The sequence below is a fragment of the Muscardinus avellanarius genome, assembly GCF_963383645.1.
Source record: "Muscardinus avellanarius genome assembly, chromosome: X".
NCBI lineage: Eukaryota > Metazoa > Chordata > Mammalia > Rodentia > Gliridae > Muscardinus > Muscardinus avellanarius.
Window position 1 is genome coordinate 93,370,547 of NC_137792.1, and position 16,698 is coordinate 93,387,244.

The following is a 16,698-nucleotide window of genomic DNA, read 5'->3' on the forward strand; positions in this document are numbered from 1 at the left end:
CTTACTATGCTGAGCAAGGATTATGAAAATGACTGTTTGGGAAATCATATTCAAGAAAGTTAACATATTAGTAAAGACTTAGGTAGTACATTGGAGCACAGCAGAGAATATTATACAGAGCATCTGACTCCCAGGCTTGGGCTTTATTCACTGGTGCTCTTGATTTTTCTTTTTAGCTTTCAAAAAGAAATGCTATTGCAATGTTTTTAGAGTGGTCTAAGAACCATTTGCATAAGAATTATCTATGGTGTTTATTACTGCAGATGCCTCAGTGCTTTGGCTTAGGCCAAATCTGTCTTTTTCATATTCTGGTCACATTCCCTGATCTCCATTGAAAAGGTAACTACTCTTTTGTATTTCTTCCTTGTCACTTTCCAGCATGATTCCAGTACACACTAAAATTTAAGTGACGCTGCTCAATTTTGTTCATGGTGTGCTTCTTTCTGGAATTATCTTTCTTTACATCTCTGCCTGTAAATATTTACCCATCTCTCAAAGCCTAGACATAATGCAATCTCTCTGTGAAGACTCCATTGATCTACTTTCAACATCTCTAGCAATCTGAACTCCCCTGTAACTCTGAGAGAGAGCATGGGGTTAAAAGGATGGGGGAGGTGAGTGGGGCATTCACTGGAAAGGGAAGGCTGAGACACAGACACAGGGCAAGCTATAACTTTTCCAGAGTAATGTTTGAGTTGAAGTTCCTTTTTTCATTTTTCTTTTCTAAATTTATTTTTCTATTTATGTATTTTATTGCTGCATTGTAGTCATATTAAGAGAAATAAACTAAAATTAATAACAAATTAACCTATGCTATGCTTCTGCTCAGGGTAGTAAAATTGAGCTACCTAGGGATCCTACATGGAAAGGAGGAATGGCAGCTATGAGAAGACAGGGTATTTGGGATGAGGGTGGGGAGTATCACAAAATGGCTGCTCACTTGTCAGGTGTACTAGTGAATAGGATTGGGGGTGGGAAAAAAGAGGGTTGTTAACACCCAGTAAAGAAGCTAGTGTTACAGACGAAGATAAGGCACCTACACAATTGAGAAGGTACAGTTGGGGAAGGATTATATAGCTACCGGGATATGGGGAAATAGTCATTTGGGAGCAGGGGAAGGTTGAGGACAGCTGGAGTGAGGGCTTCAATTTCTGTCTCATATTTTGCACCTGAGTATTTGTATTGCTGTTGAGGTTTCTACAAAGGATGAAACTGAACAAGTGGCCAACTCCAGATCTCTGCTTGGTGAGTGCAATGAAGGCAAACCATGGTAACTACATTTGGAATATTTCATTATTAGAAATATTTTTGTAGTATTGCGAATGGAAACCAGGGGTTTTCTGTATCTGAGATACACCCCCAGACCTATTTTATTTATTTTTTCCGTACTAGGTGTTAAACTGAGGGGCATTCTACTTCTGAGCTACACCCCAAACCCTATATATTATTATTTTGAAACAGGGTCTCACTAAGTTGCAGAGGGCCTTACTAAGTAGCTGAGTCTGGCCGCGAACCTGCAATCCTCCTGTTTCAGCCTCCCAAGTACTGGCATTACAATCCGGCACCACCATGCCTGGCTTCTATTTTATTTTTATTTTAAGCAGGATCTTACTAAATTGCTGAGTTTGGCCTTGAACCTGCAATCCTACTGTCTTAGCCTCCTAAGTACTGGGATTACAGGAGTGTCCACCAGGTCTGGCTACAATTAAATGTTCTTAAGGTGGGAAGCAATTGAGGAAAGGAAACAGATAACAGCCCATTAGACATCTGCCTATGGGAGAGGAAGGAGAATAACTTGTTATAAAAGGATACTTTTCTAGAAGCAGATGAGAAAGAGAGTGCCCAGCTGAGCAACTCTGTTCGTGGTTGGTGGGTCAGTAAAACTGGGATTTATCAATGGCATGTGAAGAGAAAAGTGAGCTGGAGCTTTAGTTCACATGTGGCACAGCTAGATTTTCATTTGTTTTCTCTGCCACCAGAGCTTTTGCTCTTAACATTTTCATGGTGTGTTTTTTTTAAGTGTTGGGACTAAGATCAGAGGCATCAAAATTACAGGGTACTTTAAAAATGCATATTCCTGGATGACAGTTCCTGAATAAAATACTTCATGCCAAATCCCAAGAACCTACATATTTAATAAGCCCCTACTCTTCCAGAAGGTGGCAGAGTCTGGTACTGGCAAATGGTTCCTCTGTTGCTATTTGTAGCACATTTTCACAGCCTGAGATTGATGAGAAGAACTGTTGGGGACAAATATAATTGAAGATGAAATACTCTGTGACTTCATTTTTTATTTTTAGTGTGTCCCCCAGGGCATCTTTCTACAGCTATGATCATAATCAGTCATTAGTTACAAGTCAAATATCTTCATGAAGTAGGTTTATAACATAAAGTGCTCACCTGTCTAAAATGCAGGATGAGGGGACGGAGGGTGGAGGGAGTGCAGGTGAAGCAGAGCAGGGAGTTACAAGCACTGGGGCTGGACTCATACCTTGCAGGGATTCCTGGTCTCTGGCCAAGTACTTCTGCAAAATTGTATGATAACAACTTCAACAAGGATCAAGCTTGGTTCAGCTTTTGGCTTTTTAACTGTTTGTTATGAAGACAAAAAATTGAGAAAGAAATTAGCACAAGGAATATAGACAGCGACTGTGAGAGAAGCCATAGGGAGAGGTAGCTTTTTAATAACAATAAATCTTTGTTGAGTACTTTTTATGTACCAGTCACTTTATGTGCATTAATCTCATTGATTGTTGGAATAGCTACATAAGATTCAGTACTGTTATTATTTTCATTTCCAAATGAGTTAATTGAGGCACAGAGAGATCAAGTGACTTACCTGAAGCCACAGTCTCTAGATGTCAGATGTGAAATTTTAACTCAGGTCAAAGCTGACTCCAGAACCCATTCTTTTTATTTTTAATTTGTTTGGTACTAGGGATTGTACCCAATGTTGTTCTGCCTCCAGACTACACCTGCTGCCTTTTTTTTATTTTGAAACAGGGTCTTGCTAGGTTCTTTAGAGTTTCACTAATTTGCCAAGACTGTCCTTGAACCTGTGATCCCCCTGTTTTAGTCTCCCAAATACTGGAATTATAGGCATGTATTAACATGCACAGACAAACTTATTCTTTTAAACCAACATGTTGTATTTTCTTTCTCTATCTAATGCCTTCCAAATGCCTAGTGCCAGCTAGAGATTTTCTTGCTAAAAGACAACTCTCTCTAGAAAAAAAAAAGAATGCCTAAGGGCTTGATGATTTCTCCATTCAATGAGAAAGTGTTACCAATAACTGGCTATATGACCTTGAATGTATCACTTTCTCTTTCAGAATTTTACCATTCATGTTTGTAAAAGGGAGAGATTGGACTAAATCATTCCCAAAGGGCTTTCCTCTAAGGTTCTATGACTATATCAGATAGCGAGGATGATCTCTCAACTCTGCTATGGAAGTCCCTTCAAATGGCTCCCCTCTTGGGGAGTGTGTGCAAAGAAAGCTGTCTGTTATGTAGGCAGTACATCCTCTTAAACAGGATGTGTTTATTGAACACTTATTATGTCCCAGGCACCAATGATATAAAGATGAAGATAAATATGTCAGGGGACATATACTGTAATGAGGAAAGAAGATGACAAACCATGGTGAAGAAAATATATTACAGGCCATTTTGGTCGCTGGATTAAGCACCAGGTGCTATGAGAACCAAGAGGAGGAACAGGTAATTTATCCTGGGGATTGAGGATGGTGAGGAGCAGCTTCCCAGAGGAGGTAATTCCTGATCTCAGCATGGTGAGGCCTGAGCAGAAAGGGGGCTGGGGAGAGAGGAAGGTTCCCCTGCTGTGCCAAGAAAAGCACTTGGCCAGAGCTAGTTCCTGCTTGAGAAGTCAGAGTTCTTGCCAGTCCTGCGATCTGAATGTGGAGGCTGAAAAGTAGAATTGATGTTCTTTTATAAACTTGCATTCTTTTTCTTCTGGTCTGTGTGGGAAAGTTTGGTCTTTATTTACTCTTCTCACAAAGGGTAGACACTGAAGCAGGAAAAGGCTGAGTTTTCATTTCCAGTTCTGTCTTAAACCATTGTGTATACTCCAGGCAACCTCCTCCTATCATAGCACTTCAGGATCTGTGGTGAAAAACAGGGGTATTTTTCTATTGCCACTGGACAAATTCCAAAGCATAGAAAGGTCTTCGGTGACCAGTTTCATTTCCTGTATGACTATGCGGCAGATACAAATGCTTTCTAATTTTAAGCTTTTGGCTGATGGGAATTTCTAACCTTAATTGGTTATCCTTTTGCATTTTGAAACCTTTATCTCTGTCAGTAAGATCTCCCTATTTCTCTACTAAGGCCCTTTTACTATTTTTAAGGTCGGTGTCTTCTATGGCTTCAGTGAATATTGAGAAAAGCTGGTCTCCTTGTGGCAGACAAGCTTGGAATTCATCCAAAGGCAATAGTATATAAAAATAAATTAATTTTAAAAACAAAAGTGATGTGGGCTTCTGAGCTTCTTAGAATGTATATGGAATCTTCCTCAGTGAGAAAAGGGAAGTGAATTTTCAAAGCTCTGGAACACATTCATTCACCATCAATTAAGCACCCGCTCTTTGGTAGTTCCTTTCTGCAACCACATTCATGGCAGGTGTCCTTACCATGCCCTGTCATGTGGCATAAAATTATAATGATCTTATCATTGTCTTATTTGGTTACAAATGGTAGAGATTCACTTGGGTTCTCATAACGAAAAGGGAGTCTACTATAACGCGAGAAAATTGGAGTTGGAAACCCATCAAGAAACACTGATTTGTCTTTTCTCTAGCTCTTTCATAGAAAGAAATTATTTTCATAGTGTTACTGCTGTATGTCTCTTTTCTACTGTAGTTTCTTCCTATACTAATCCATTTTCTCAGCTTACCCAAAATTGAAATTTACCCATAACTCAACTGAAAGTTTGACACAGACTTGATTTTACCTCCTGGTGTTTTTGCCCCAACCTGTTCATTAGCTCAACATCTTTATGTTTCTTGACAGAAATTATTTTGTCCACCTGATCTCATCATGCCAGGCTATAATGTCACTCATTACCAGACAATCAATTTCATTGCATTTTTATCAGGTGCCAATGCTTGGTGCAATTTGCTGGGGCTAAAGGTAGGATAGGGTCAAACATTATAAAATGCAAAAAAGAAGGTATAAGAATGAGCTATGGGTGAGGCAGTTGCCCTTAAAAGGCAGCTTTGGCAAGCATATCCAGATTTGTATCTCTAAGTCAGAGTCAAATTACCACAAAGTTTTCACAGATATTCTATGAGGTGACTAAATGAACTTAAACCAAAGGGAGATAAAGGTGAGGGACACAGTGGAAGGTATTAGAAGCCAAAGATGGGAGGTGTGTGGCTTGAAGCTGAAACATTATTTTTGTGGAAGAGAGTATAGTGCCCTGTTCACCACAAGAAGCTTTCTCAATGTATATGTTCTTCATAGATCTCAGTTTGACAGTGGACTCTAAGTAGTTACAAAAAACTGTGACCTACTTCTAGCTAGTAGGAACATACCTACCACTTAGAAAAAGCTAGATTTTAGGAAATATTAGCAGTTTCCAGAGTGTTATTCACTGTAAATCAAATTATAAAAGATTGGAGCAGCCAACTTAGTACTATAAGTTATTGCCAAAGATACCTTGGCTGTAAAATATATCTTGGCCTGGGTTGCTTTCCAATACTACCTGTTATACTTGGATTTAAACTATCCCACAGTTCTCATGTGGTAGATAAAGGCAGCCATGTTGAAGGTAGGACTTGGTTGTTGGGGAGGGGTAACTGTGGGCATGACCATTTTTCTCTTTTACTGTCTGCTCCACAACATGATGCACTGAGAATCTGTATCCCCTACTTGGAAGCTAGTCTAGTATAGACTGAAATATCGGCTGGCTCCATTAAACTTTTTAAAAACTTGAAAAAAAAGAAATATCCAGATATATGAGCAAATAAACTATGTTTCCTCTTCTAAGTTTTACATGTCAGGTGTTTGGGTCATAGTAGTGGGAATGCTGAACTGAAACGCTACACTTTTTTTTTTTTTGAGTCATCCACTCTGCTATATATTGCATTCCACCACCTATAGTATGGCAAAGAAATCCTGTTGAGCTGCCAATACCAGATAAATTTAGATTAAAATGGGAAGGGTAAGCTGGGAGTGGAGGAAGCAGAATGTGACCTAAGGTAATCTAGGAGGGGCAGTAGGGTGACAGAAGACCTATTGTACTTTTTTCTAGCTATGTGTATGCTTTTCTTTCCAGGACTGCTGATAAGCTCAGGCTGTGCATTATATCCCTTAGGATGGAATAGCCCGGAGATAATGCAAACATGTGGGAATGTCTCCAATCAATTTCAGTTAGGTAAGGAGGCCTGGGAGGGAGGGCAATAATGTCCCATGAGAAATCTGTATTCCAAAGTGATTTACCTCCTGGAGGGACCTCTGCTTGCTAGTGGAACGTAGTGGCTTGGTCAGACTTATTTAGCCTTGCTAACTCACAAAAGCTGGCTGTAAATTCAATTTATTTATCTCTCTACATTGTGTATGCACTTTTCTCCAGTAATTTTTTTTTTTTTTTTTTTTGCGGTACTGGGGATGGAACCCAGGAACATTATACTTTCGAGCAACACCTGTAGCCCTATCTTTTAACAAATTTTGGGCAACTCTGTCTATATAGGGACTTAAAGTACTTGAAGATCTGCTATCTTCTGAATAAATCCTAGTTACTATTAGTGCTTCCTCCTAGGCACTATTTTTCAAATATAAATTGACAGTATCTCTTATAAATCTATACCAAGGATATAACAAGTAACAATTTAGCTTACACAAAGCATGAAGAAGGCTAAATTAACTGTTGGAACTCATTCCTATTAGACTAGATGATAGATATAGCTCTGGGTCATACTGTTTGCCAGCTTTCATTGAGTATGGCTTAGTATTATGACTGTGGATTGGTAATAGATTAGCTTTTAATTGGAAGACTTCAAAATATTTCTATAACTTATCACAATAGGAGAGAGTAGGAGAGAAAATATCTAGAGTCCCTTGAGTATTGTCAGTTGTAGGAAAGGATTGAAAACAATGATGTCATCCATTCACATACAGCTTGTGCTTCAATACTTCCCTTTCTCTCTGATGCCTCAGACTGTGTTTTTGAGTTTCTTCTGACTAACATTTGGAATAAGGAACTGTTCTCTGTACAAACATAATATTAGGGTAGGTTTATATAAAAGATGTGACAAGTTGGACACCTTGAATATTCAGTGTTCTTGACAGAGCTCACCAGTAAGTATAAAAATTTTGCCATAATGCCGGGCATGATGGCACACATTTTTAATCCCAATATTTGGGAGGCTGAGACAGGAGGATCGTGGTTTGTGGACAGCCTCAGCTACTTAGTGAGTCCCTTTGCAATTCTGTGAAACCCTTTTTCAAAATAAAGAATAAAAAAGTAGGGCTGGGGATATAGCTCAGAGGCAGAAAGTCCCTGGGTTCCATCCCTAGTACCACAAAAAAAAGTACCACAAAAAAATTCTGCCATGAGGAAATGAAGGATAAATACTTGGTACAAATGCCAAAGAAAAGGGAATTCAGACACTGGTCCTGCTAGTTGGGCTATAGAAAGCTAAAACTTTTTCTAATTTTATGCATAATAATTATACAGCATATTGCTGTACAAAAGTACTTAATTTTAATAAAATCCAGTGTATTTACTTTTTATTTTGTCACATGTGCTATTGGTATCATGGCTAAGAATACATTGACAAGTCCAAAGTCATGAAGATTTACTCTTATATTTTCTTCTAAGAATTTTTATAGTATTTTGGTTTTATAATTTGAGTCTTTCATTTTTAGTTAATTTTGTATGTGGTATAAGTGAGAGTTCAAATAAATTATTTTGCATGTGGATATCTAGTTGTTAGAGCAGTATTTATTAAAAAGCCCATTGTAAACTCCTCTTCTATTGAATAATCTAGGGATCCTTATTGAAAATCAATTGTCCATAAATGTTGTGGTATGTTCTCTGGACTGCTGATTATTCCTTTAATCTCTGTGTGTATTCCTATACCAGTACCATACCGTCTTGATTACTATAGCTTTGTAATACTGAATTTGGAAAGTGTGATTCCTTCTTTTTCAAAATTGCTGGGCTATTCTGGGTCCTTTGCATTTACATATGAATTTGAGAATCAGCTTGTGCATTACTGTACAAAATTCAGGTGACATTTTTGTAGAGACTGGGTTCATTAGTTTGGGGAGTATTACTATGATTTTAATGATACTAAGTTTCAATATATGAACATGAAATTATTTTCCATTTAGATAGGTCATATATAATTCTTTTCAATGATGTTTATAGCTTCCACTATATAATATTTTAACTTCTTTAGATAATTTAATTCCTAAGTATTTTATTAGTTTTAAATTTTTATCTTAAATGATAATAGTTATACAATGTGATATTATAAATCATGTGTATAATTGAAGAAAGATTAAATCGGGCTAATAATATTACTTTATTAATTTTATTTTCAGATTGCTTTTGTTAGTACATAGAAATACAAATTTTAATATATTGACCTACTTACTTCAACCTTGCCAAAATTCTTATTAATTCTATTGATTTTAAGTAGGTTTCTTGGGATTTTCAACAGAGAAGATTGTTATCTGAGAAAAGAGATAGTTTTACTTCTTCATTTCCAATCTTGTTGCCTTTGTTTTCTTTTCCTTGCCTCCTTTCTCTGGCAAGAACCTCCAGGACAATGTTGAATGGAACTAGCTAGAGCAGAAACTTTGTTTTAACCCTATCTGAGGAGTAAAATTTGCGGTAGTATTGGTATCTGTATTGGTATCTTCAATCACATTTAACAAAAAAATTTATTTCTGTTTTTGTTATTGTTTTTGAAGTGCTAACTGGGGATTGAACTCAGGGTCTAGCACATGCTAGACAAATGCTCTATCACTAAGCCATATCACCTGCACTTTCTTTTTTTCTTTTATTCAATTTCTGTTATCATCCCTCTAATACATTCTCCTTCTTTAGTTATAATTCTGTCCTATTCCATGTTTACCTGAGGATTCTAGCTTCCTTTGCCTCGATACACTGCATACTGTGCTTTCCTGCAAATCCCTAGAAATAAAAGGATTACTACCAACAAAGGATAACTCCCTTTGTTGGGATACCTTTGAAATCTTTAGAAATTTTCAGTGACTCTCATCCCTCCAAATCATATATTTTGCCCACATTCACATTCTCTACTTTTATGCCCCCATATTCATATCTTTCTGGTAAAAGCTGAAAGTATTGGACACCTGTACCATCCTTGATCCTTTTTTGGTAAGCTTCCAAAGCACACACTACAGTCTCAACTGTTTTAACAGCTGTTCTTTAGCAATGTGGAGGTGCCAGGAGCAGAAGCAAAACATGTTGTAGAATTTACCAATCTTTTACCTGTATTGGTAATGTCATGCTTAAGATAGTGAAAGATTGGAAAATTCAAAGATAGAAATAGAGCCTTTCTCTTCAGATATTTTTTGAATACTGTGGACATTCTGTCAGTGTGAAAGCATCCTTGGCACAGCCTCAGTATTGTGTGGATGGATAAATGAGGTCGGAGAAATGTTTCCTTGCTGTCCAATGTGCAGACTTTTGTTCCTTTCTGCTTACAAGGCAGCACAGTACACTGAAAGATCAATGGCTTTAGAGTAAAAGTCCTCAGTGGTTTTCAAGGCTCTGTCATCTACATTGTTGTATGGTGTAAAATGTCTACAGTAATAATATCTGTTGTAGTATCATTGTGTTCAAGTGTAATAATAAAACATATGCTAAAATAACTAGTATAGCATTTGACTCAAAGTGGTGACCTTCTTTAAGATAGGGAATAAATGTGATAGGGACTAGACTGTCAATTGATGCCATTTACTCTGCTGTAGATGGCATACTGTATTTTGTGCTATTTATTTTAGTTAGGGAGATTCACATAGCTAACACACACACACACACACACACACACACACACACACACACACAAATAAACACTGTACCTACTACAGGGCCAAAGCTTTTTATGTGACTTATTTGAGAGAGATGAAAGGGGTAAGGATAATAGAGGCAGACATTATTATTATGTCAGAGTAAGTAAAATACATTTTTAACTTTGGAACTCTGATAGGCTTCCTATAGCCTTCAGTATGAAGTGAACACACTTGCTTGCATCCCGAACTCATCTTCTCTACGTTTCTATTCCAGCTACACTGAAGCATCCATGCTGTTTTTGTCCTAATTTGGATTATTGATACAAAATTTATGCTATGGCACTAATCTTGTTGCCTCATTAGGTTAAAGATAGCCACAAATTCTTGGACTCTTCCCATAGAGAGACCAAAACTATCTCCAATCTCTGACCCCCAAATCTGGGCTGGCCTATAAGAGCTTTAACCTAATCTAATTACAATTCAGGTCCAGTGGTGTGTGGATTACAAGCACACACTTGTAATCCCAGCATTCCGTAGTTGGAGACTGGAGGGTCACAGTTCAAGGACGGTCTGAGCTACTTAGTAAGGCCCTTCGCAACTCAATGAAACCCTGTTTCAAACATAAAAAGGACTAAAAAATAGGGCTTAGGGTGTAGCTCGGAGGTACAATGCACCTGGATTCCATCCCCAATACCAAAAAAACTAACTCAGGTACATAACCTCTTATTCAAAATGTCTTGGAATAGAAGTGTTTGAGATTGTATGAATACTTGTACATATGTAATGAGATATATTCAGGTAGTGACCCATGCTTAAAAATGAAATTTATGTCCCATATATACCTTATACACATAGTCTGAAAGTAATTTTATACAATATTTTAGTGTATCTCTGTTTTGACTGTGATATATTACATGCATTCATGTGGGAACTCAAAATTTTGTGGATTGGGGAACATTTTTTATTTCAGATTAGGGGCGATCAAGTTACATTTGACATAATACTGTATTTGGCTTCTTAAATACAATTAATATATAGTTTCTATCTTGGTTTCCTGAAACTCTGAGCCATCATATAAAAAATCTTATTACTCTGCTGGAAAGACCACATAGAAAGTTCTAGAAGTACTTTGGAAGAGAGAGAGAGAGAGAGAGAGAGAGAGAGAGAGAGAGAGAGAGAGAAACTCAGCTGAGTCCCACTTTTCAAGTATTTCTGCAAAGGCAAAAGACATGTGAGTAAGCTGTCCTGGATTCTCCACATGGACCATCTGAATACCACTGAATGACCCAAGTAAATTTCATTTAGATTAGAAGAATTGGCCAGCTGAGCCCTGGCCAAATCATGATCCACAGAATTATAAGCTATAATAAATGGTTGCTCTTTTAAGCTGATATGCTCTGGGGTGGTTTGAAATACAGTAATGAGTAACCAGAAAAATGCCAGCCAGTCAGTCTCTCTCTTCTCTCTCTTCTCTCTCTTAACATATATGTATTGAAGGATGTTATTTTTAATCAAAAGTAATGATCATATGTTACAAAATAAAACAAGGTTTAAAATCAAAATCCAATCTTTTTCCTGACCTTGATTTCATTTTCCCCCAAAAAATTAAGACTTTTTGTGTTCTGCAATATATGCTTCCATCTAGAATCATAGGATCTATATAACTCTCTAATTAGCTATGCTGTTCTGTACATTGTTTTTCACTTACCCATAACACTCGAAGAGCTCTATATACATCTTCCCACTATATTTTAGGGATACCACTTTTTTCCTTTTTAGAGATAGCATATACTTCATGACAGCAGGGACCTTTATCTCTTGTTTATTGCTACCTTTACAGTGCCTGCTTGAACAACCCAGTAGTAAGCACTGAATATTTGTTGAGTAACTAAATCATAGTTTTAACTATACTGCTACTTATACACAATTGGTTTGTTTCCAGTTTTGGGCATTTCCAAAACACATTTCAGTGAAACTGTATAGGTCTTAGTATACTGGTATATCTGTGAAAATCCCTATATATAGAACTATTGGGTTAATAGTAATGCATATTTAAAAATTTCAAAGGTACTAATTAATTGCCCTCCAAAGAGACTATATCAAGTTTTTCTCCAATCATGTGTTTTCTTGTTGTCTCTCCATCTCCTCATAAGTGTTCTAATTGCTTCTACTCTTTTATTTTGCTTTAATAATTAGGAAGAAGATTAAACATTGTTTTATTCTTACCGGTCATTTTAAGCAATGTATTTTCAATTAAAACAACTTTAAATGTAACTGAAAGGTGTGGTGGCACACACCTCTAATACAAGTGCTTAGGAGGCTGAGACAGGAAGATCACAGGTTTAAGGACAGCCTCAGCAAATAATGAAACCCTCATCAACCTAGAGAGATCCTGTTTCTAAACAAAAAAATTGAAGGACCAAGTGTGTAGCTTGAAGGTAGGTAGAGTGCCCCTTGGTTCAATCCTCATGCATTATATCATTTAACCCTTGATCACAGACAGAGAGGAAATAACTGAAAGAGCAAAGTTTTTGAGACGGTAGGTGTGAACTTGCCCATAGGGACAAGGCTTGTAATTGACAGAAGCAGGATTCAAACCCAGGTCCAGGAATCTCTGCAGCCTAGCTCTTAGCTACAATTTGAGCACCATAGTCCTTATACACTTAAATGCAAGAATCATGTTAATTATTTAAAAATTCCACTATGTGCTGTGTTCATGTATGTTCCACTCATTATGATGAAGGGGTACAATATGCAAGTAAAACATATTTTGAAAAATTATTATAGCTGGGTGTGGTGTTGAACACCTGTAATCCTAATACTTAGGAGGCTTAGACAGGAGGATTGTAGGTTCGAGGACAACATCAGCAAGTAGTGAGATTCGCATCAACTTAGTGAGATCCTGTTTCAAATAATAAAATTAAAATAGGGCTGAGCTGTAGCCTGGAGGTAGAATGCCCCTGAGTTAAATCCCCAGTACCATACAAAATTGTTGCATAATACTTCAAATATTTTTAAAAGACAAGTAGAAATATGATGCATACCCACACACCTATCATTAGTTGAGTGGCTACTTAAGGTCACTAAGTGGCAGAAATGTGATTTGGATCTCAGGTAAAGAAGTAAAACTTGCCGGGCGTGGTGGCGCATGCTTGTAATCCCCGCGCTTGGGAGGCGGAGACAGGAGGATCGCGCAGGTTCGAAGCCAGCCGCGCTGGCGTAAGAGACCCTGTTTCAAAAATATAAAATAGGTCTGGGACTGTAGCCCGGAAGAAGAAGGGCTTCCAGGAACCCCAGTACCAGCAAAAAATAAAAATAAATAAAAAAGAAGTAAAACTTTATGAACATGATTGAATCTCTTTATTTACCCCATCTGAGCTTCATCTCTCTGCCTTCTCCAACAGAGGTAACTATTATCTTAAATTTAGCGGTCATACATGCTATATACAGTTAATATGGTGATTATGCTGTGAGTTTTGTATGTATTATCATATATTATTCTTGAAACAATTCCATGAGGTTGGATTTATCTATTAGTATTATCCTGAGAGAAAGTATATGACCCTAATATCCCTATACTGAAAGCACAAAGCCAGTTTTAATGAGGTAGCATATTTAGCCACACTTAATATATTTTACAGAATTATAGAAAGTCAGAACATGATTGCTTTAGCTATTATTTGGGGTTGACTGGTTTATTATTACCCTTCACCTTAAATATCACAAACTAAAAGTTTCTCCAACACCATAGTTTTATATCAGAATATCTTTTTGGTTCTCTTTGTAACACTAATCACAATCTGTAATTATTTGGCCAGCTTATGTGATTATCCATCTCTCATATTAATAAGAAGTCAGGCTCTGTAGAAGCTCCATGGTAGCAGGAACCTCATCAATCCTTTATTTTTTCACATGCAAGTATAAATCTGGTCCAGCCTCCTCAGTTTGAAGACAAGAAATCCAAGGCCTAGAAAATTACTTGCGAAGATGTCATGGTCTAGGTTTTGTGACTCAGGCAACTGGTGCAGGAGACAGGGAGTATGGTAGGAAATGGTAGCTGTCTTCATGTTTTCTAATCACTGTGTTGGTAAGTATTATGCAGGAAAAGACAAGGTTTTGAGAGAGAATAATAGAGAAGCATCAAACTCAAATAGGAAAGATTAGAGATGGCCTATCTTAGAAAGGTGAGATTTAAAATAAATCTGACAAATGGGTAGTCTCAACCAGGATAAGTGCAGGAAGGAGAGAGTTCCATGCAAAAGATCTAAAGTGATAAGGTGATTTTACCTGGAAACTGTAAGGCCAGTGTTGCTGGAGCAGTTGAGCAATGGGAAGAGTAATAGATGATATCAGATGTATAGGCAGCAGTCAGAATTTACAGGGTTTTTTTTAAAAATTTTATCCTAATTACAGTGGGGATATATGGTGGGATTTTAAAGACAGGGACACATTATGTTTCATATACTAGGAAGGTTCCAGTAAGGTTGTGGTGAATGGCTATGGGGCTGGTGACAAGAGCAGAAGTAAGAGGCTAATAGGAAGGGTAGATCCATCAAGTAGACAAAGAGATGATGGAGGTGGAGATGATGAAAGCTGGCCCTTCATATTCATGGCTTCTGCATCAAAAGGTTTTGCACCTTCAGGTTAAATCAACCATGAGTTAAAGATATTTGAGGGGAGAGGGAGAATTGCATTTGTACTGAGCATGCACAAGTGTTTTTATTCTCATTTTCCAAATAATACAACAGCTATTTACACAGCCTTTCCATCATATTAGCTATTGTAAGTAACCTAAAAATGTGTTAAAATATACAGGAGGATGTGCATACGTTATAGGCAAATACTATGCCATTTTATAAAGGGACCTGCGTATTTTGATATACATGGGTGGGAGTTTTCTGGAACCCTGTGGATCCCCGTGGATACTAAGGGGGCAACTGTAGATTCTAAAATCATTTGTAATCATTTGTAGGTGATAGATTTGATGTGAATAAGAGATGTCAAGATATGGGAAAGACTAGAAGAGAGGATTGGGAGGAGAAAGAAGGAAACTCAGCATAGACAGCTTTCTCAGAAATCTGTGCGGGGAATTTGAGTGGAGATGCCAAGCAAGTAGACTGGAGCTCATTGAAGTCCATAACCTCAGGTGTAGAAACTAAGAGTGCTTAGAATATAGGTGATGCTTAAAGTTCAGGGTATAAATGATTGTGATAATAATAATGTATAGCAGGTGTTTAACCAAGTGTTTTACATGTATCATCTCATTCAACATTTACAGTAACCTAGTAAAATGGGTGCTGTTATTATCTTCATCTTATGATGAGAAAGGAGAGTTTATCAAGAAGTGAAATGCCTTCTTCAAAATGAGTTTAGCCAGGAAAATAAGTTGAGTGAAAAGAGAAAGAAGATGGGTCCAAGTCAGGGAAAATTTCCAACATGTAAAAATCAGGCAATAATAACAGGCTGTTATATAGTACTCATTATATATGCAAGAACTCATTATATATTAACAACAACCTACAAGGAAAGTACTATTAGCATCTGTCTTAGTCCCTTTTGTGTTTCTTTAACAGAATACCTGACACTAGATATTATATAGAGAAAAGAGGTTTACTTGGCTTATGATTCTGATGGCTTTAAAGTCTAAACAGTGCATTGATGACATCTAACTGCATCTCAGCATGGTGGGAAAGTAAAAGGGAAACTGGCTGTGTGCATAAAGTTGTGAGCAAGGAAGCAAGAGAACAGGGCGGGACCAGACTTGCTCTAATAACAAACTCACTTGGGAACTAATCCACATTCTCAGGCCTGACCCAGTCCTGAGAGACAAAACTAATCCATTTATAAGGGTAGAGGCCCATGATCCGATTACCTGGAACTAGGCCCCACCTTTTAAAGGTTTCACTACCTCAACACTGCTATACCGGGGTCCACTTTAGCACATGGACCTTTGAGGGACAAACCACATCCAAACCATTGCAGTTTAATTTTACAGGAAGGGCAATTAAGGTCAAGAGAGATTATCTAACTTGTCTAAGGTCAGTAGGCTGGCAGTTAATGGCAGAGCTTCATTCTATCATCTATCTATCAATCTATCTATCTAGCAGCTATCATGAACCCATCATACAGGGGATTAACCCAGGGGAATTTTACCTCTGAGCTACACTCCCAGCTCTATTTTTTAAAAATTTGAAATAGATTCTCACTAATTAGCTGAGAAGCTCACTAAGTTTCTGGGGCTGGTCTTGAACCTATGATCCTCTCAAGTACAGTGAGCATGCCCCACTATGCCTGGCTGCAGAGCTGCTTTTCTAATCTTAGAAGTCTGGCCTAGGCAGCACCATTCAATGAAAGTCTCTGGAATGACTGTAATGTTCTACATGGCACTGTCCAATATGTTACTAGTCACATGTTGCTATTAAATAATAGAAATGTGGTTGGTGGAACTGAGGGATTACATTATTAATTTTAATTGTATTATATAAATATTTATTTTTTCTTAATCTACTTTCATTTTATTAATTTAAATATAATAGCCCCAGCGTGACTAGTGGCTGTCATATTCTTATCTGCTCTGTACCTCTGTAGAGGATCTTACTAAGGAAATCAAAAGAAGTTGCTGAAGAGACATAAAAAGAAAATCAAGAAAGGATGCAAGGTCCCAGAAGCCAAGAAAAGAAGAATATGGCA

At 37.4% G+C, this 16,698-nt stretch overlaps 1 protein-coding gene across 1 annotated transcript in view; it reads left to right on the plus strand.

Moving 5' to 3' along the window:
• Nucleotides 1-16,698, plus strand: part of LHFPL1 (LHFPL tetraspan subfamily member 1) — a gene marked incomplete at both ends in the record, with an annotated part of 41,854 nt that overhangs the window by 4,966 nt on the left and 20,190 nt on the right. The window contains one exon of the mRNA XM_080719153.1: nt 6,296-6,394. Coding sequence (XP_080575279.1) covers nt 6,296-6,394 — 99 coding nt within the window. The remainder of the gene's footprint in view (nt 1-6,295; nt 6,395-16,698) is intronic.